Raw genomic sequence first — 13,151 nt, 5'->3', positions numbered from 1 at the left:
TTTGCACCATATCTGACGTCATTGTGACATTCATGTCATTTCGACATTATCCAGAACTCTTTATCAGCCACCCGTGGGACAGAATCGAAAATTTTTGTATGGGGCTTGTAAAAAAAATGACATTGACATTTAGAACGTCACAGCGTTATCTGCTATTTAAAATTGGTGGGACAGAAATTTTGTATTTTATCTGACGTGACGTCATATTTACACTATCAGGGCCTCTATCTACCACCGGTGGGACAGGCCCTAAATATAGTATTTAGAAAAACATGTTTTTTTTAAATTTTCTTTTTATTATATTCTCATTTAAATAATTATTTGACATTTTTTTCAAGTAATTGTTTTGTGTTTTTAGAGGTTCAAGTACTGTTGTGAAGATCCGTCAAGCGTTAGACTTTATGAGAAACCAGACATTGGAAGTTCCATTTATTGCGTTCTATCGTAAAGAGTATGTGCAGCCTGAACTAAGCATTAATGACTTGTGGAAGGTGTACAAATATGACGCTAAGGTAAGAAATTCGTTAAAAACACGGTAATTAAAAAAAATTCTTTATCCCCGCGATCTATTATTTTTAACCAAACTAAATAACTTCTCAAGGAAGCTTAAATAGTTTAGAAACCTTTACTATTGAAAAAATATTTAATAGACGTAATTTATTTTTCAGTGGTGCCAGTTAAAGCAACGTAAAGAGAATCTTCTTAAATTATTGGAGAACATGCGTGACTTCCAACTGGACAAGGTGATGGCCAACCCCGACGCCCCCATTCCTGAGAACATGCGCCTCATCAGGGACGAAGACATTGAAAGGTAAATATACATTAGGGTTGTAACGAAGGCGGAGGCGGATGCAGAGGTGGAAGTTCAACAATATTTTAATGTAACAAGTTAATAAGTAAAAGGTATTTGAGAAAAAAAGTGATTTCCATATCTCTCGAATTGTAAATCAATGTATGTAACCTCCGTTATATCTACAAAAAAATACGGAGGCGGATGCGGAGGTACGATTTATTGCGGAAATTCGCCACGTTGCGTTGCAACCATGCACTACATATCTCATAGATTATTTTTTATTTTTTTAATGTAGTTGGATGGTGAAAAAATTGTTTCTAGACCCAGTGAGAAATAACGAAAACTGATTTTGTGTATTAGATCAGTTTTACTTAAGCACTGTCAAATAAAGTATTTATTTATAAATGTTTATATAATCCCAGTTCATTACTTGGAATAGATTAAAAAACGTGCAAACTCCAGAAGAGCTGCGCGACGTCCACACGCACTTCCTGCTCTACTACTCCAACGACCTGCCGGAGATGCAGAAAGTGCAGCGCGCTAAAGAGAGACAGAAGGAACTGGAAGAGAAGAAGTAAGTGATATTTAAGTAACTCCACTTATATTTGTATGTGCATTTTAAGTTGATTTTTATAAAGTTAACTGCATTTTAGTTGTAAATAAGCCAGTACTTAGTGTAGATTAAAGATGATCCTACTAATGTTAAAAGGTCATAACATCTGCAAACCTAATAATTCTACTTCTATTCTTTCTTTTATTCTTTCACAATTATAAAGCTACACTATCAGTAAGTAACATAGGCTGTGTTCACTATTTTTTTTAATTTCACGTAGACGAATTCACAAGCAATAGCTAGTTACCTATAAAATTGGATTTAGTTTTTTGACGGACTTCCCAAAAGAAGGAGGTACTCAATTCGTCTGTATGTTTTTTTTACAATAACAAAATGGTATTGTTTGCAAGGCGAGCAGCTCGTGAAGAAGCCGAGCGGAACGGCGAGGACCCGGAGGAGGCGGCGGCGGCGGCGGAGGCGGCGCTGCCGGAGGAGGCGGCGCCGCAGCACGACATGAAGTACGCCGTGCGCTCCGGCCCGTACGAGCTCTGCAGGAAGGCCGGCATTGGTGTGTACACTTACTGTACTAGATGTAGTGCCCATGTGGTGGTGGAGGTAGAGGCGGAGGTGGAGGCAGTTGTGATTGGGTAGCGGAGGTGAATGTATCTAATAGTATTTACAGTAGTTTAATGATTAAATACTTTTAAATAGTAAAATACCGTTAAGGGGAACTTTAATGACTGTTTAATGTAGGGTAGAAAGATGTTGTTTTCGCGGAGGTGGAGGCGGAGTTGAAGATATTCTTTAAGTCTCTCTTGGATATTGCGAAAATAGTTAAAAACAAAATTTACTTTTGCGCAATTAGTGTTGGTAAAATAGTGTTTTGTTGTGATTAATCAGAGCCGTTGGTGAAGATGTTCGGTCTGACGCCGGAGCAGTTCGCGGAGAACGTGCGCGACAACTACCAGCGGCACGAGGTGGAGCAGCCCGCGGTGCCGCCGCTGGAGGCCGCCGCACCATATGTATGGATATGACAATACATTATTTTACTAAATAGCTATCTATAGTGTTTAATATTTATAATTTAGTTTTAAATAAAGTGTAAAGAAAAGAAAAATAGAATGAAGATGTGAAGGGAATGGTTGGAAAAGGCACTCGATAGTCGAGTTGATTAAGTATAATATGCTATATTTTACCCGCGACGTCTTCCGTGAGAATTTAAAAAAAGTACCCTTTGTGTTCTTTTAGAAAATGTTCTACATTTGTACCAAATTTATCCACCCATTCGGTTATTTAGGCTTTAATATCTTATTAATGTTATAAAGGTGAAAGTTTATGAATGGAGCTAGAGATTTCACCTAAACAGCTGAATGGATCTTGATGAAATTTTGCATTGATGTAGAACATTCTGGAAAAATAAATTGACCGCTAATTAATAGTAGGCAAAAGTTAATTTAGAATGCGAAATAAGGTGTATGTTGCTGCGTCTGTACTTCGTACGTTGTTTGGTTGTTGTTGTTGTGTTTTGTTGCATTGTTGTGCGATGTGTGTTGTGTGTTGTCGCAGTGCGGTGCGAGCGGCTCCGCGGCGGAGGTGGTGCGGCGCGCGGTGTACATGTGCGGGGTGCAGCTGGCGCGCGAGCCGCTGCTGCGCGGCGCGCTGCGGGACGCGCTGCGCGAGCGCGCCACGCTCTCGGTGCGCCCCACGCCGCGCGGACTTAAAGAGATCGATGAGAGTCATGCATGCTATAGGTACATATACCACGGAAAACTAAACATCTATACTATTATAATAAACACTTCTTTGTTGCCTAAGATGTCAGCAATTACAGCATGTTTTTGAATAATTCCTCTTTAAATAAAAATCTACACTTACGTCACGCTTTAGGCTATATATTTTCACACCATTAAAGTTAGGTTAGTAATTGAGTGCTTTTTTTACTTTAAATTAATTGTATTTGTTTTGTGTAAGCTTAAAGTATTTGAAGAAGAAGCCGGTGCGCGACCTGACGGGCGACCAGTTCCTGAAGCTGTCGATGGCGGCGGAGGACCGGCTGCTGGAGGTGAAGATCAGCGAGCAGATCGAGGGCAACACCAGTCCTAGCTACATCGAGGAACTCAAACAGCTCTATCAGAAGGTAACACGAACTTATAAGATATACATAAATTTACTTCATTCTTTAATTGTATATAACATTTAGTTAATACCGTCCATATTATCTTGTCTTAGCAAGCTAGGACAAGATAATATGGACGGCTTACTTCGCTCTCGTGAAATTAAAAAAAAATAAAAAACATAGCCTATATTACTCATAGATAAATTACCTTTCTCACGGTAAGTTTTTTTTTTAATTCGACCTAGTAGTTGTCGAGCTATTTCGATTCATACAAAAATACAAATCTTTCCTCTTTACAATATTACTATAAATTAGTACTTTATAGTCTATGTGAATCAATCATAGTCTGGAAGTTCATGCAGACTATGTTCTACACCTATTGTGCAAGACAATAGATAATAGATTATAGTTAATAGATAACAGTTAATATTGTATAGTTTGTATAGTTCATATAGTTCATATAGTTTGTTTAATGTAAATAGTTTTAATACAGTTCATTTTTTAAAAATAAATCTTTAGGAGGTAAAGCGGCTTAAGCCCCCTACACGTTATTACACCCCCGTAGCGAACATAAGCAGGCGCTCGGGCGGCGTACAGACAGGGGAAAAATCATCTAATAGTTACAGAAGTGTGGAAACAGAAGCTCTACCTCCTACAAGTGAAAATCATCAAGTCTTTTATTTGCAAGTACAACGGCGATAGGTGTGCATCCTGCACACCTATGCTATTTTGTAGGGATTAGGCCGTTTTGGAGATACATCAGGATGGACTGATCCATCCGAGCCGTATTAGTTATAATGGTATGTTATAGTTAATGTGTTGTATTTATGTTTGTATGACTTAGGACGAGTTCGCGGCGACGGTGCAGGCGTGGAACGAGGTGCGCGCGGAGGCGGTGGGCCTGGCGCTCGGCAAGATCGTGCTGCCCGAGCTGCGCCGCGAGCTGCACGCGCTGCTGCTGCAGGAGGCCAAGGAACACGTGCTTAAGTACGTCGCTCACGCGTACGCACGCACACTCACGCACACACACGCACGTACATTCACGCACACGCACACACACGCATTAGCACGCACACACGCACACGCATCTCTTGTATACATTCGGAGAATCTGACGGTATACCACCCTAATAGCTCCACCCGTTATAATGTTTTGTTCGCATTGAGACAACGAGGCTAAATAATAACGAAAAAGACGCTACTTGTGCCTGTAAAGGTCGGTCGGTCTATGGCCAGTTTGCTTTTTATTATTATCGTGTTTTTCCTGCAACTTACAATTACATAATTGGTTATTTGTAAGAGTATGTCCCGCTGCAACAAATAAGGCAATTTTTCTGTAAGTCTGTAAGTTTTCTGTAAGAAACGATTTTGTTAGAAGCAGACCTACACTTTGAAGAAACATTCATCTATAATTAATAAAATGTTATCTTTCTAAATGTATATTGATGAGTAACTAATTCACTATATGTATGTTTTTATAGCGTAATATTTTTTTTTAGGTGTTGCCGACGTCGCCTTTACGATTGGTTAAAGGTGGCCCCATACGAGTCGCGAGTGTCGGATGATGATGACGACGAGTGGGACGCATCCAATGGTAACTTATGCTACCAGTTATAGAAATCTTACTTACTATTATATATGTGAAAGTTTGGATGTTGCAACAAACTCTAACATCTATCCATCAGAAATGTCTGCTGCTAAATGGATCTCGATGAATTTTGTCACAGATGGAGAATATAGTTTGAAACACATATATTATTAACTAAGCGAAATCTAATTGACATTAAATGTCCCCGTAGTTATTTTATTTGTTTATATAGGATCTTAATTGAAAATTAATTTCATATATCATATTAAATACGAAAGTTTATATGGATGGATGTTTGTTAAAGTTTGTAGCCTTAATAGCTAAACGGATTTCGATGAAATTTCGTACTAATGTAAAGATCTGGGAGTTCTTCCATGTATGTTCATACGCTAACTTTTTTTTAATTCAGCGCGGACGGACCCGCGTGCGCAAGCTAGTAATGATAGAAAGAAAAACAAACTAGTATGTCCAATAATACCTGTGCAGGTCTGCGCGTGTTATCGATCGCGTACGTGCCGGACCGCGCGCAGTGCGCGTTCGCGTGCGTGGTGTCCGGCGGCGGCGAGGTGGCGGACCACCTGCGCCTGCCGCACCTCATGTACCGCCGCAACGCGTGGGACGCCGCAGAGCGACAGAACAAGGAGGCTGATATGACTGCGTTACGCAGGTTACTGCTTATTTTATCATTTTTGACGATTTTTTAAAACATTTTTTAGTGGTTGAGCTTGGCCGGCTCGCCCCCCACAATACAACGACCACAGATACAAGGCGTGAAGTGGAAACAATTTCGCGTTTCGTCTGATGAGTGTGGTGCCGGAGGCTTAATTTTAGTCCTTTTCCCTTTCCACCCTTTTCTTAGGAATGGGTGGGAAGGAACAGTGGATTTAGGTGGAGGAGACGCATAGGAAGGGGAAATGTCCTCTTTATGTGCGTCTCCTCCTCCGTCAATTAAATCTAGGCAACGCATCTGAAATTTGCGGATGTTTATAGGTAGCGGTCGCTTTCCATTTCGCTGGATTTGCTACCTTATATTATAAAAATATTACAATGTCAGGTTCATCCTGCGCAAGAAGCCGCACGTGGTGGTGATAGGCGGGGAGTCGCGCGAGGCGCTCAACGTGAAGGCGGACGTGGCGGACTGCGTGCAGCGACTAGTCGACGACGACCAGTTCCCGCGCATTCCCATTGAGATCGCGGATAACCACATCAGCAAGATATACAGCAACAGTATACGCGGCAGGGTCAGTACCAACACTATCTTACTAATATAAATGCGAAAGATGGATGGATGTTAGAATTGTAGCCAAAACTGCTAAACGGATCCTGATGAAATTTGGCATAGATGTAGAAGATTGTCTGGAAGAAAACATAAGCTACTTTTACAAAACTTCACGTGAACGGGTTTCAAAAGCTTTTATTGATCAAAGTTTATTTTCCACAGAACGACTTCAGAGAATATCCCGACATGTTACGTCAAGCTATCTGTCAAGGTCGGCTTCTACAAGACCCGCTAATGGAAATATCTCAGCTTTGTGGACCGGATGAGGAAATTCTATGTCTCAGATATCATCCTCTGCAAGATCAGATCAGCAAAGAAGATCTACTCGAGGGTATTGAACTGGAATTCGTGAATCGAGTGAACGAAGTGGGCGTGGATGTGAACGAGGCGATCTTAACCGGTCGCGGTACGGAGCTGCTGCAGTTCGTCTGCGGCTTGGGGCCGAGGAAGGCTCAAGCGCTGATCAAACTCTTCAAACAAACCAATCAGAAACTCGAGAACAGAACTCAGCTGGTCACAGTATGTCATATGGGTCCGAAAGTCTTCATAAACTGTTCAGGCTTCATCAAAATAGACACGAGCAGTCTCGGAGACAGCACGGAAGCCTACATTGAAGTGTTAGATGGGTCCCGAGTTCACCCGGAAACGTACGAATGGGCTCGTAAAATGGCAGTCGATGCTTTGGAATACGAAGACGAGGATGCGAATCCAGCTGGTGCACTAGAAGAAATTTTGGAAGCACCAGAACGGTTGAAAGACTTGGACCTCGATGCCTTCGCTGAAGAACTGGAGCGGCAAGGGTTCGGCAATAAGAGTATAACGCTGTACGATATACGAGCGGAATTGAACTCTAGGTACAAGGATCTTAGGGTTTCTTATCGTACGCCAACCGCTGAGGAACTGTTTGATATTTTGACAAAAGAGACGCCCGAAACATTCTACGTCGGCAAGATGGTGTTAGCCTCGGTGATTGGTATTTCACACAGGAAGCCGCAGAGGGAGATGCTGGACCAGGCCAACCCTGTCAGGAATGATGAGACTGGTCTATGGGAATGTCCTTTTTGTCATAAAAATGATTTCCCTGAATTATCTGAGGTAAGAATTATACATTTATGTTATTTTTCTACAAATTAGACCTGTTCCTGTGTAGTTTCATCCGCGTGAAATTATTAAAACTTTGTTTTATTGTTTATATTTGTGAAGTTTAAAATTCAAATGCACAAATGACAACGAAGGCCCTTGATATTGGATAATAATTACCTTTACCCTGGCAACCTTGCTTCCTTGATGTCAGCTTCAACTTTATGGTACCCTTACCACATGAAGGCTTTTTTTCAATATACCGCTAAGTTTAATAGCGTGAAAATATAAAGTGTAGGGCTTTTTATTAATGAAAGAAATATTCAAAAATATGCTGTGATTGTTGACATCTTACCCTACGAAGTAGTGTGTGTCTACACTTTATTATTTTAATATAGATATAGATACGCCAATCGATTAACTAGGGGAGGCAGTTACCATTTTAGGGGTCTCTATAGAAGGGAGGAAAGCTGCGTTTGACGCTTGACAAATTACATATTTTAAATACATTAAAATCGTTAGGTGTGGAACCATTTCGACGCGGGCGCGTGTCCCGGGCAGGCGACGGGCGTGCGCATCCGGCTGGACAACGGCGTGTCGGGCTACATACACATCAAGAACCTGTCGGACCGCCACGTCGCAGACCCCACCGAGCGCGTGCGCATCGGGCAGACCGTGCACTGCCGCCTGCTCAAGATCGATGTCGAGCGATTCTCCGTCGACTGCACATCCAAGTCCTCCGACTTGGTCGATAAAAATAATGAATGGAGGTTACATACAACATTATTATACCAATTGAAATACTCTTACTTTGTACTGTTGAGAAATCGGCGCAACACTAAAGTGCATCTGTGAATGTCAATCAAAAGTATTTAGATATTCAAGCGGGAGTCGATACTCAGTATATTACGTTGTTACAATTATTGTCTAATATTAGGGCCTATCCCACACTGGTAGATAAATAGCTCAGATAGCTTAAAAATGTCGTCACTGCCAGATAAGGTAACAAAATTCGATGTTTCCGTGACATATTTTACATGTTGGATTTACAATTTACGATTTGGTGGGACAGGCCCTTAATATTATAAATGCGAAAGTTTAGGTGGATGGATGTCTGGATGTGTGTATATCCAAAACGGCTGAATGGATCTCACTGAAATTTGTTATAGGTGTAAAACATTGTTTGAGAGAACACGCGTTTTTTTTAAATTCCGCATAGAGCTGCGGGCGACAGCTAGTTTTATAAGAGGACACTTATTTTTTTAAAACGATTTTTTTTTATTTTCAAGGCCTTCAAAAGACCCATACTACGACCAGGAGTCTGAAGATAAGGATGTGCGAAAGGACACGGAGGCGAAGCAGACCAAGGAGCGCATGCAGTACGTGAAGCGAGTGATCGTGCACCCCGCCTTCCAGAACATCTCCTTTGCAGAGGCCGAAAAGTTGATGGAGAACATGGCCCAGGGCGAAGTTATCGTACGACCCAGCAGTAAGGTAACATCACCCCCTATATATTTAGTCACTAACAGCTTCTATTTTTGGTCTTAGTTTGTTTTAATACGGACTTCCATTATTGTAGGGCTCCGATCATTTGACAGTCACATGGAAAGTGGCCGAGGGAATCTGTCAACATATCGACGTTAGAGAGGAAGGAAAAGAAAATGCATTCTCACTAGGTGAGTGAAATATGAACTGAAATTGACAATATCATTTTTGACATTATTTTTTAACTATTGACGATGATTTTAGGTCGAAGTCTATGGATACAGGGTTCGGAATTTGAAGATTTAGACGAAATTATAGCTCGCTATGTGACTCCAATGGCGGGACACGCGCGCGACCTCATCTCATACAAGTACTACAAACCGGTGGGCGGAATGAGGGATAAGGCGGAGGAGTGGCTCAAGGAGGAAAAAGCCAAGAACCCTAACAAAATACACTACGTTATTTCTGCTGCCAAAAATCATCCCGGACGATTTCTGCTCTCGTACCTGCCCCGCGCTCGCTGCACGCACGAGTACGTATCGGTGACGCCGGACGGATACAAGTTCCGCCAGAGGATGTTCGATTCTCTCGGGGGGCTGCTGAAGTGGTTCAAGGAACACTTCAGAGATCCCCCGCCGTCCGGCACGCCGGCGCAGCGCACGCCCGCCATGCGCACCCCGCACGGCATGACCTCCATGTACCACACGCCCGCCGCGCACACGCCCGCCTTCCACACGCCCGCGCACACGCCCGGCCCTGCCTACATCAACACGCCCTACACGCCCTCCGCGCAGACGCCCTACATGACGCCCTTCGCGACTACTCCGCGACAGCCCGACTTCCTCACGCCGGCGGTGCCCAGGCACAAGCCCACGCCCGCCGTGCCGATATATTCGGAGCCCTCCGACTGGCAGAAGGCGGCGGAGGACTGGGTGCGGCACAGGACCGGCCGCGACACGCCCTCCACCCCGCGCAGCAGCGAGGGCATGCCCACCCCGCGACACGATATACGCACGCCGCGCCACGACAACCGCACGCCGCGACACGACAATCGCACGCCGCGGCACGACGCGCGTACGCCGCGCCACGAGTCGCGCACCCCGCGCCACGAGTCCCGCTCGCACGGCCACGGGGACAGGCACGGCCATAGTCACGGCCACGGCCACAGCCACGACCATGACCGCGACCGCGACCGCGACCGTGACCGTGACCGCGACCGCGACCGCGGCCACAGCTCCGGCAGGTCGTCGCGATCGCATTCCGTCCGCTCCACCCCGCACACCAACACCTCGCCGCGCTCCATGTCGCTGGGAGATGCCACGCCGCTATACGACGAGAATTAGAACTAAGACTGAACAGTTTTTTTTTTTACCCGAATTTATTTTAGGCCAGACTAAAGATGACCGATGTTGTTAAGTAGCTATTGAAAATGACGCTGATGTTATTCAGACGTCAAATCATGTCCAAATAAACAAAATAAAACTGATAAAAATTTAGCCTTAACGCAGTTTAAAAAAATAGCTATTATTCAATTCTGTGAAAAAATAAACTATGAAGAAATAGTTAAATGATATGATTGTTGATGTTTACGTATTATGTTCAGTACGTAAAATAATTATATAAGGAATGCTATAGTTATAATACCGATGGATATGTATGAAACAAAATAGTATAGTTTTTATATCAATGAAAATTATGGAGTAAAGATATATGAAATTTCATGTCAGTGAGACACAATGTAGATCTATGGGGAAATGACTTAAGTCGTATTTCTATGCAAGAACTGTTAATAAACTGGTACCAGGTCGGTAAGTCCATAATAAAACAGAATTAAAAAAAAATTAAAAAGAAAATAAACTAAAACCATCCTCCATAAGGTCTTGAACCAAACTCATCGAAAGAATTATAAAATGCTTCAAATAAACGGTGATACAGAAATTATTGAGCTTGCTGTGGCTTATGCGTATATCATTTTTACGAATAATTTGTAAACGAATTCCACTTTAAAATACTCGTACAAAAACATACTATCTCACAAATATGTTTTTCTACATATTTGGTCAGTGGACAGTTCTCACCTAAATCGTATGCATGCATTAATTATTTACTAAATACCAGATTAAAATAATACATGGACTATAATCTAATGTTACCATTGTCTTTCAATATAAATAGCCAATTATCTATTACCTGATGCAAATTGTATATTTTAGATCGTTAGATTTTTATAATGAGATAAGCTAACTTTGTTAATGAATATCAATTTGGCAATAATTTATTAATTAGCAAAATGGTGAGTTTAACTCTCGGAACACTTATATTGCTATATCGTTTGTTCTCGTTGAGATAAACAGGGACAGCAATAATATAGTGTTTAGAGGAAATTTCACTCAAATACCTTACTGGTATGTGTTGATGTTCTTTTGCTTTGGAGTACAGGATTTATTTAGATAGCTACATTCAATTATTACAGTCTGTAGGATGACAAGATAATTTATTTAAGCCTTGCGGGAAACAACTCTAATAAAATTATGACAAACTTATTGCATTTTTTTTTGGTGCCGGAGACCTAATTTTAGTCCCTTTCCCTTTCCACCCTTTTCTTAAGAGAAAGGATGGGAAGGAAAAGTGGATTCGGTAAAGGAGACGCATAGGAGGGGTAAATGTCCTTTTAATGTGCGTCTCCTCCGTCAATTAAGGGTAGGGCAACGCATCTGCAATTGCAAATGTCTATGGGCAGCGGTCGCTTTTCATTTCGGTGGATTCAGGAGGCCGCTTGCTCGTTTGCCACCTTATGTTATAAAAAAAAACCTTCTGCTGGAAATGTTTTTGGTATAGTAAGTTTTGACCTCTACAGAGTATACAAAAGTTTGTGCAATATATGGAGAGCTGGCCATCAAATGCAGTGACAATAATTAAAAAGGTAAGCCCGGTTTCCGTATGCGATAAAGGTTAGCGATTGATTGCTGAGGAAGAATTTTTTATTAGCTCTTACTGTTGTAAAATGCTTAAGGAAAAAAACAATGTCGAACTAAGATTCTGCTTTTATGAAGTCGGTTAATAAAATGGATCATAAGAAGTACTCTTTAACAGTTTATTAAACTATCTTTTTTTAACGTTATTATTTTCGGGTTGTCTAAAACATTACTGTACTGAGTACATAACATAGAATATATTAAAACGCTGAATTCTCTTAATATAAAAATCGGTTTTCTTTTCCGATAGTTTGCGACTTGCCTAAGCTACGCGTCGATACAGATGGTCGCGGGCCTTGATCTTGAATCTTGATATTGTTAAATAAAATTACATAAAGCTTTTTATTACTTTTTACTTATTTACGATTAAATTATATTGATTTTTAGCTGTTGTGGATACAAATTATGAATTTAATTTGCATATTTAGTGCTTGCTTGTTTTTTACCCATTAGGACTTATACCATTTTTTTCTATTTATATTTTATATTTATAACGGTGTAGTTTTAGGCGCCTCGCGGCTCTTTGAAATATGTGCTTATTTTATGTCTAGCGAATACCTAGGAATTATTAAATTCTAATATGTATTAAGACATGTATGGAACGTGTTCAGAAATGTAATTAAAAAATCGAAATTACACAAAAGTTAATAGTAATGATTTTAAAGGACTTATCCATGTTTTGTAATAAATATTTTCTTACAAACCTATTGTATTTACAAACAATACAAAGTTACACAATACCTGCTCAGTGTCATTTGAAGGATCTGTTATCTTTATTGGTAAAGTGCTGGTTTAGTTAACAGCTTCCTGCCTTTTCAAATTGACGGCGGATTGAAAACTACAAACACTCCCGTGCGAAGTCAAACCGTCATTTGAATTGCATCTGACAAACATATTGAAAAAACTTGGTTAAATTATCCCTTATAGAGAAAACATGTGATAAAAAACTTATACTCTATTGTCAGAGATAATCCCTTTTAATATCAAGTAGTTAAATTATATCCAAAGTTTGTAGAAGGAAATACCTTTCTCTGTTAATCACTGTTGTGAGGTGTTAGGTTAAATCATTTGCAAATATGGTATTGTTAACATTACACTCGTGCTTAAATAGCGATAATCTTCATCAGACACGTGAGTGCAGTTTTCAGACGCCGTAGTAATGTTCAGTCAGTCGACATAAACAGCGATACGCGCGTGTTAGAATCGTACTCAGATTCAATAAGTAAATGCTACAACTACAGTAATTTAGAGAGTCAAACATCTAATTTAGTTTCAAGAATCAT

General features: G+C 41.0%; 1 protein-coding gene across 1 annotated transcript in view; it reads left to right on the top strand.

Moving 5' to 3' along the window:
* The window catches only part of LOC106108568 (transcription elongation factor SPT6), a 15,849-nt gene extending 4,413 nt beyond the window's left edge, over positions 1–11,436 (top strand). The window contains exons 9-24 of the mRNA XM_013289777.1: positions 359–512; positions 669–811; positions 1,233–1,367; positions 1,757–1,914; positions 2,247–2,368; positions 2,913–3,097; positions 3,318–3,483; positions 4,307–4,449; positions 4,961–5,055; positions 5,536–5,716; positions 6,104–6,290; positions 6,491–7,423; positions 7,931–8,178; positions 8,698–8,902; positions 8,988–9,084; positions 9,158–11,436. Of these exons, the coding sequence (XP_013145231.1) occupies positions 359–512; positions 669–811; positions 1,233–1,367; positions 1,757–1,914; positions 2,247–2,368; positions 2,913–3,097; positions 3,318–3,483; positions 4,307–4,449; positions 4,961–5,055; positions 5,536–5,716; positions 6,104–6,290; positions 6,491–7,423; positions 7,931–8,178; positions 8,698–8,902; positions 8,988–9,084; positions 9,158–10,236 (4,231 nt within the window). The 3' untranslated portion in view covers positions 10,237–11,436. The remainder of the gene's footprint in view (positions 1–358; positions 513–668; positions 812–1,232; positions 1,368–1,756; positions 1,915–2,246; positions 2,369–2,912; positions 3,098–3,317; positions 3,484–4,306; positions 4,450–4,960; positions 5,056–5,535; positions 5,717–6,103; positions 6,291–6,490; positions 7,424–7,930; positions 8,179–8,697; positions 8,903–8,987; positions 9,085–9,157) is intronic.
* The last annotated feature ends 1,715 nt before the right edge of the window (positions 11,437–13,151 follow it).

Source organism: Papilio polytes, unplaced genomic scaffold (assembly GCF_000836215.1).
Source record: "Papilio polytes unplaced genomic scaffold, Ppol_1.0 DF821511.1, whole genome shotgun sequence".
Classification (NCBI taxonomy): domain Eukaryota; kingdom Metazoa; phylum Arthropoda; class Insecta; order Lepidoptera; family Papilionidae; genus Papilio; species Papilio polytes.
Note: the sequence above shows the minus strand (reverse complement) of the source record. Positions and strands in the feature narration are given on the sequence as shown.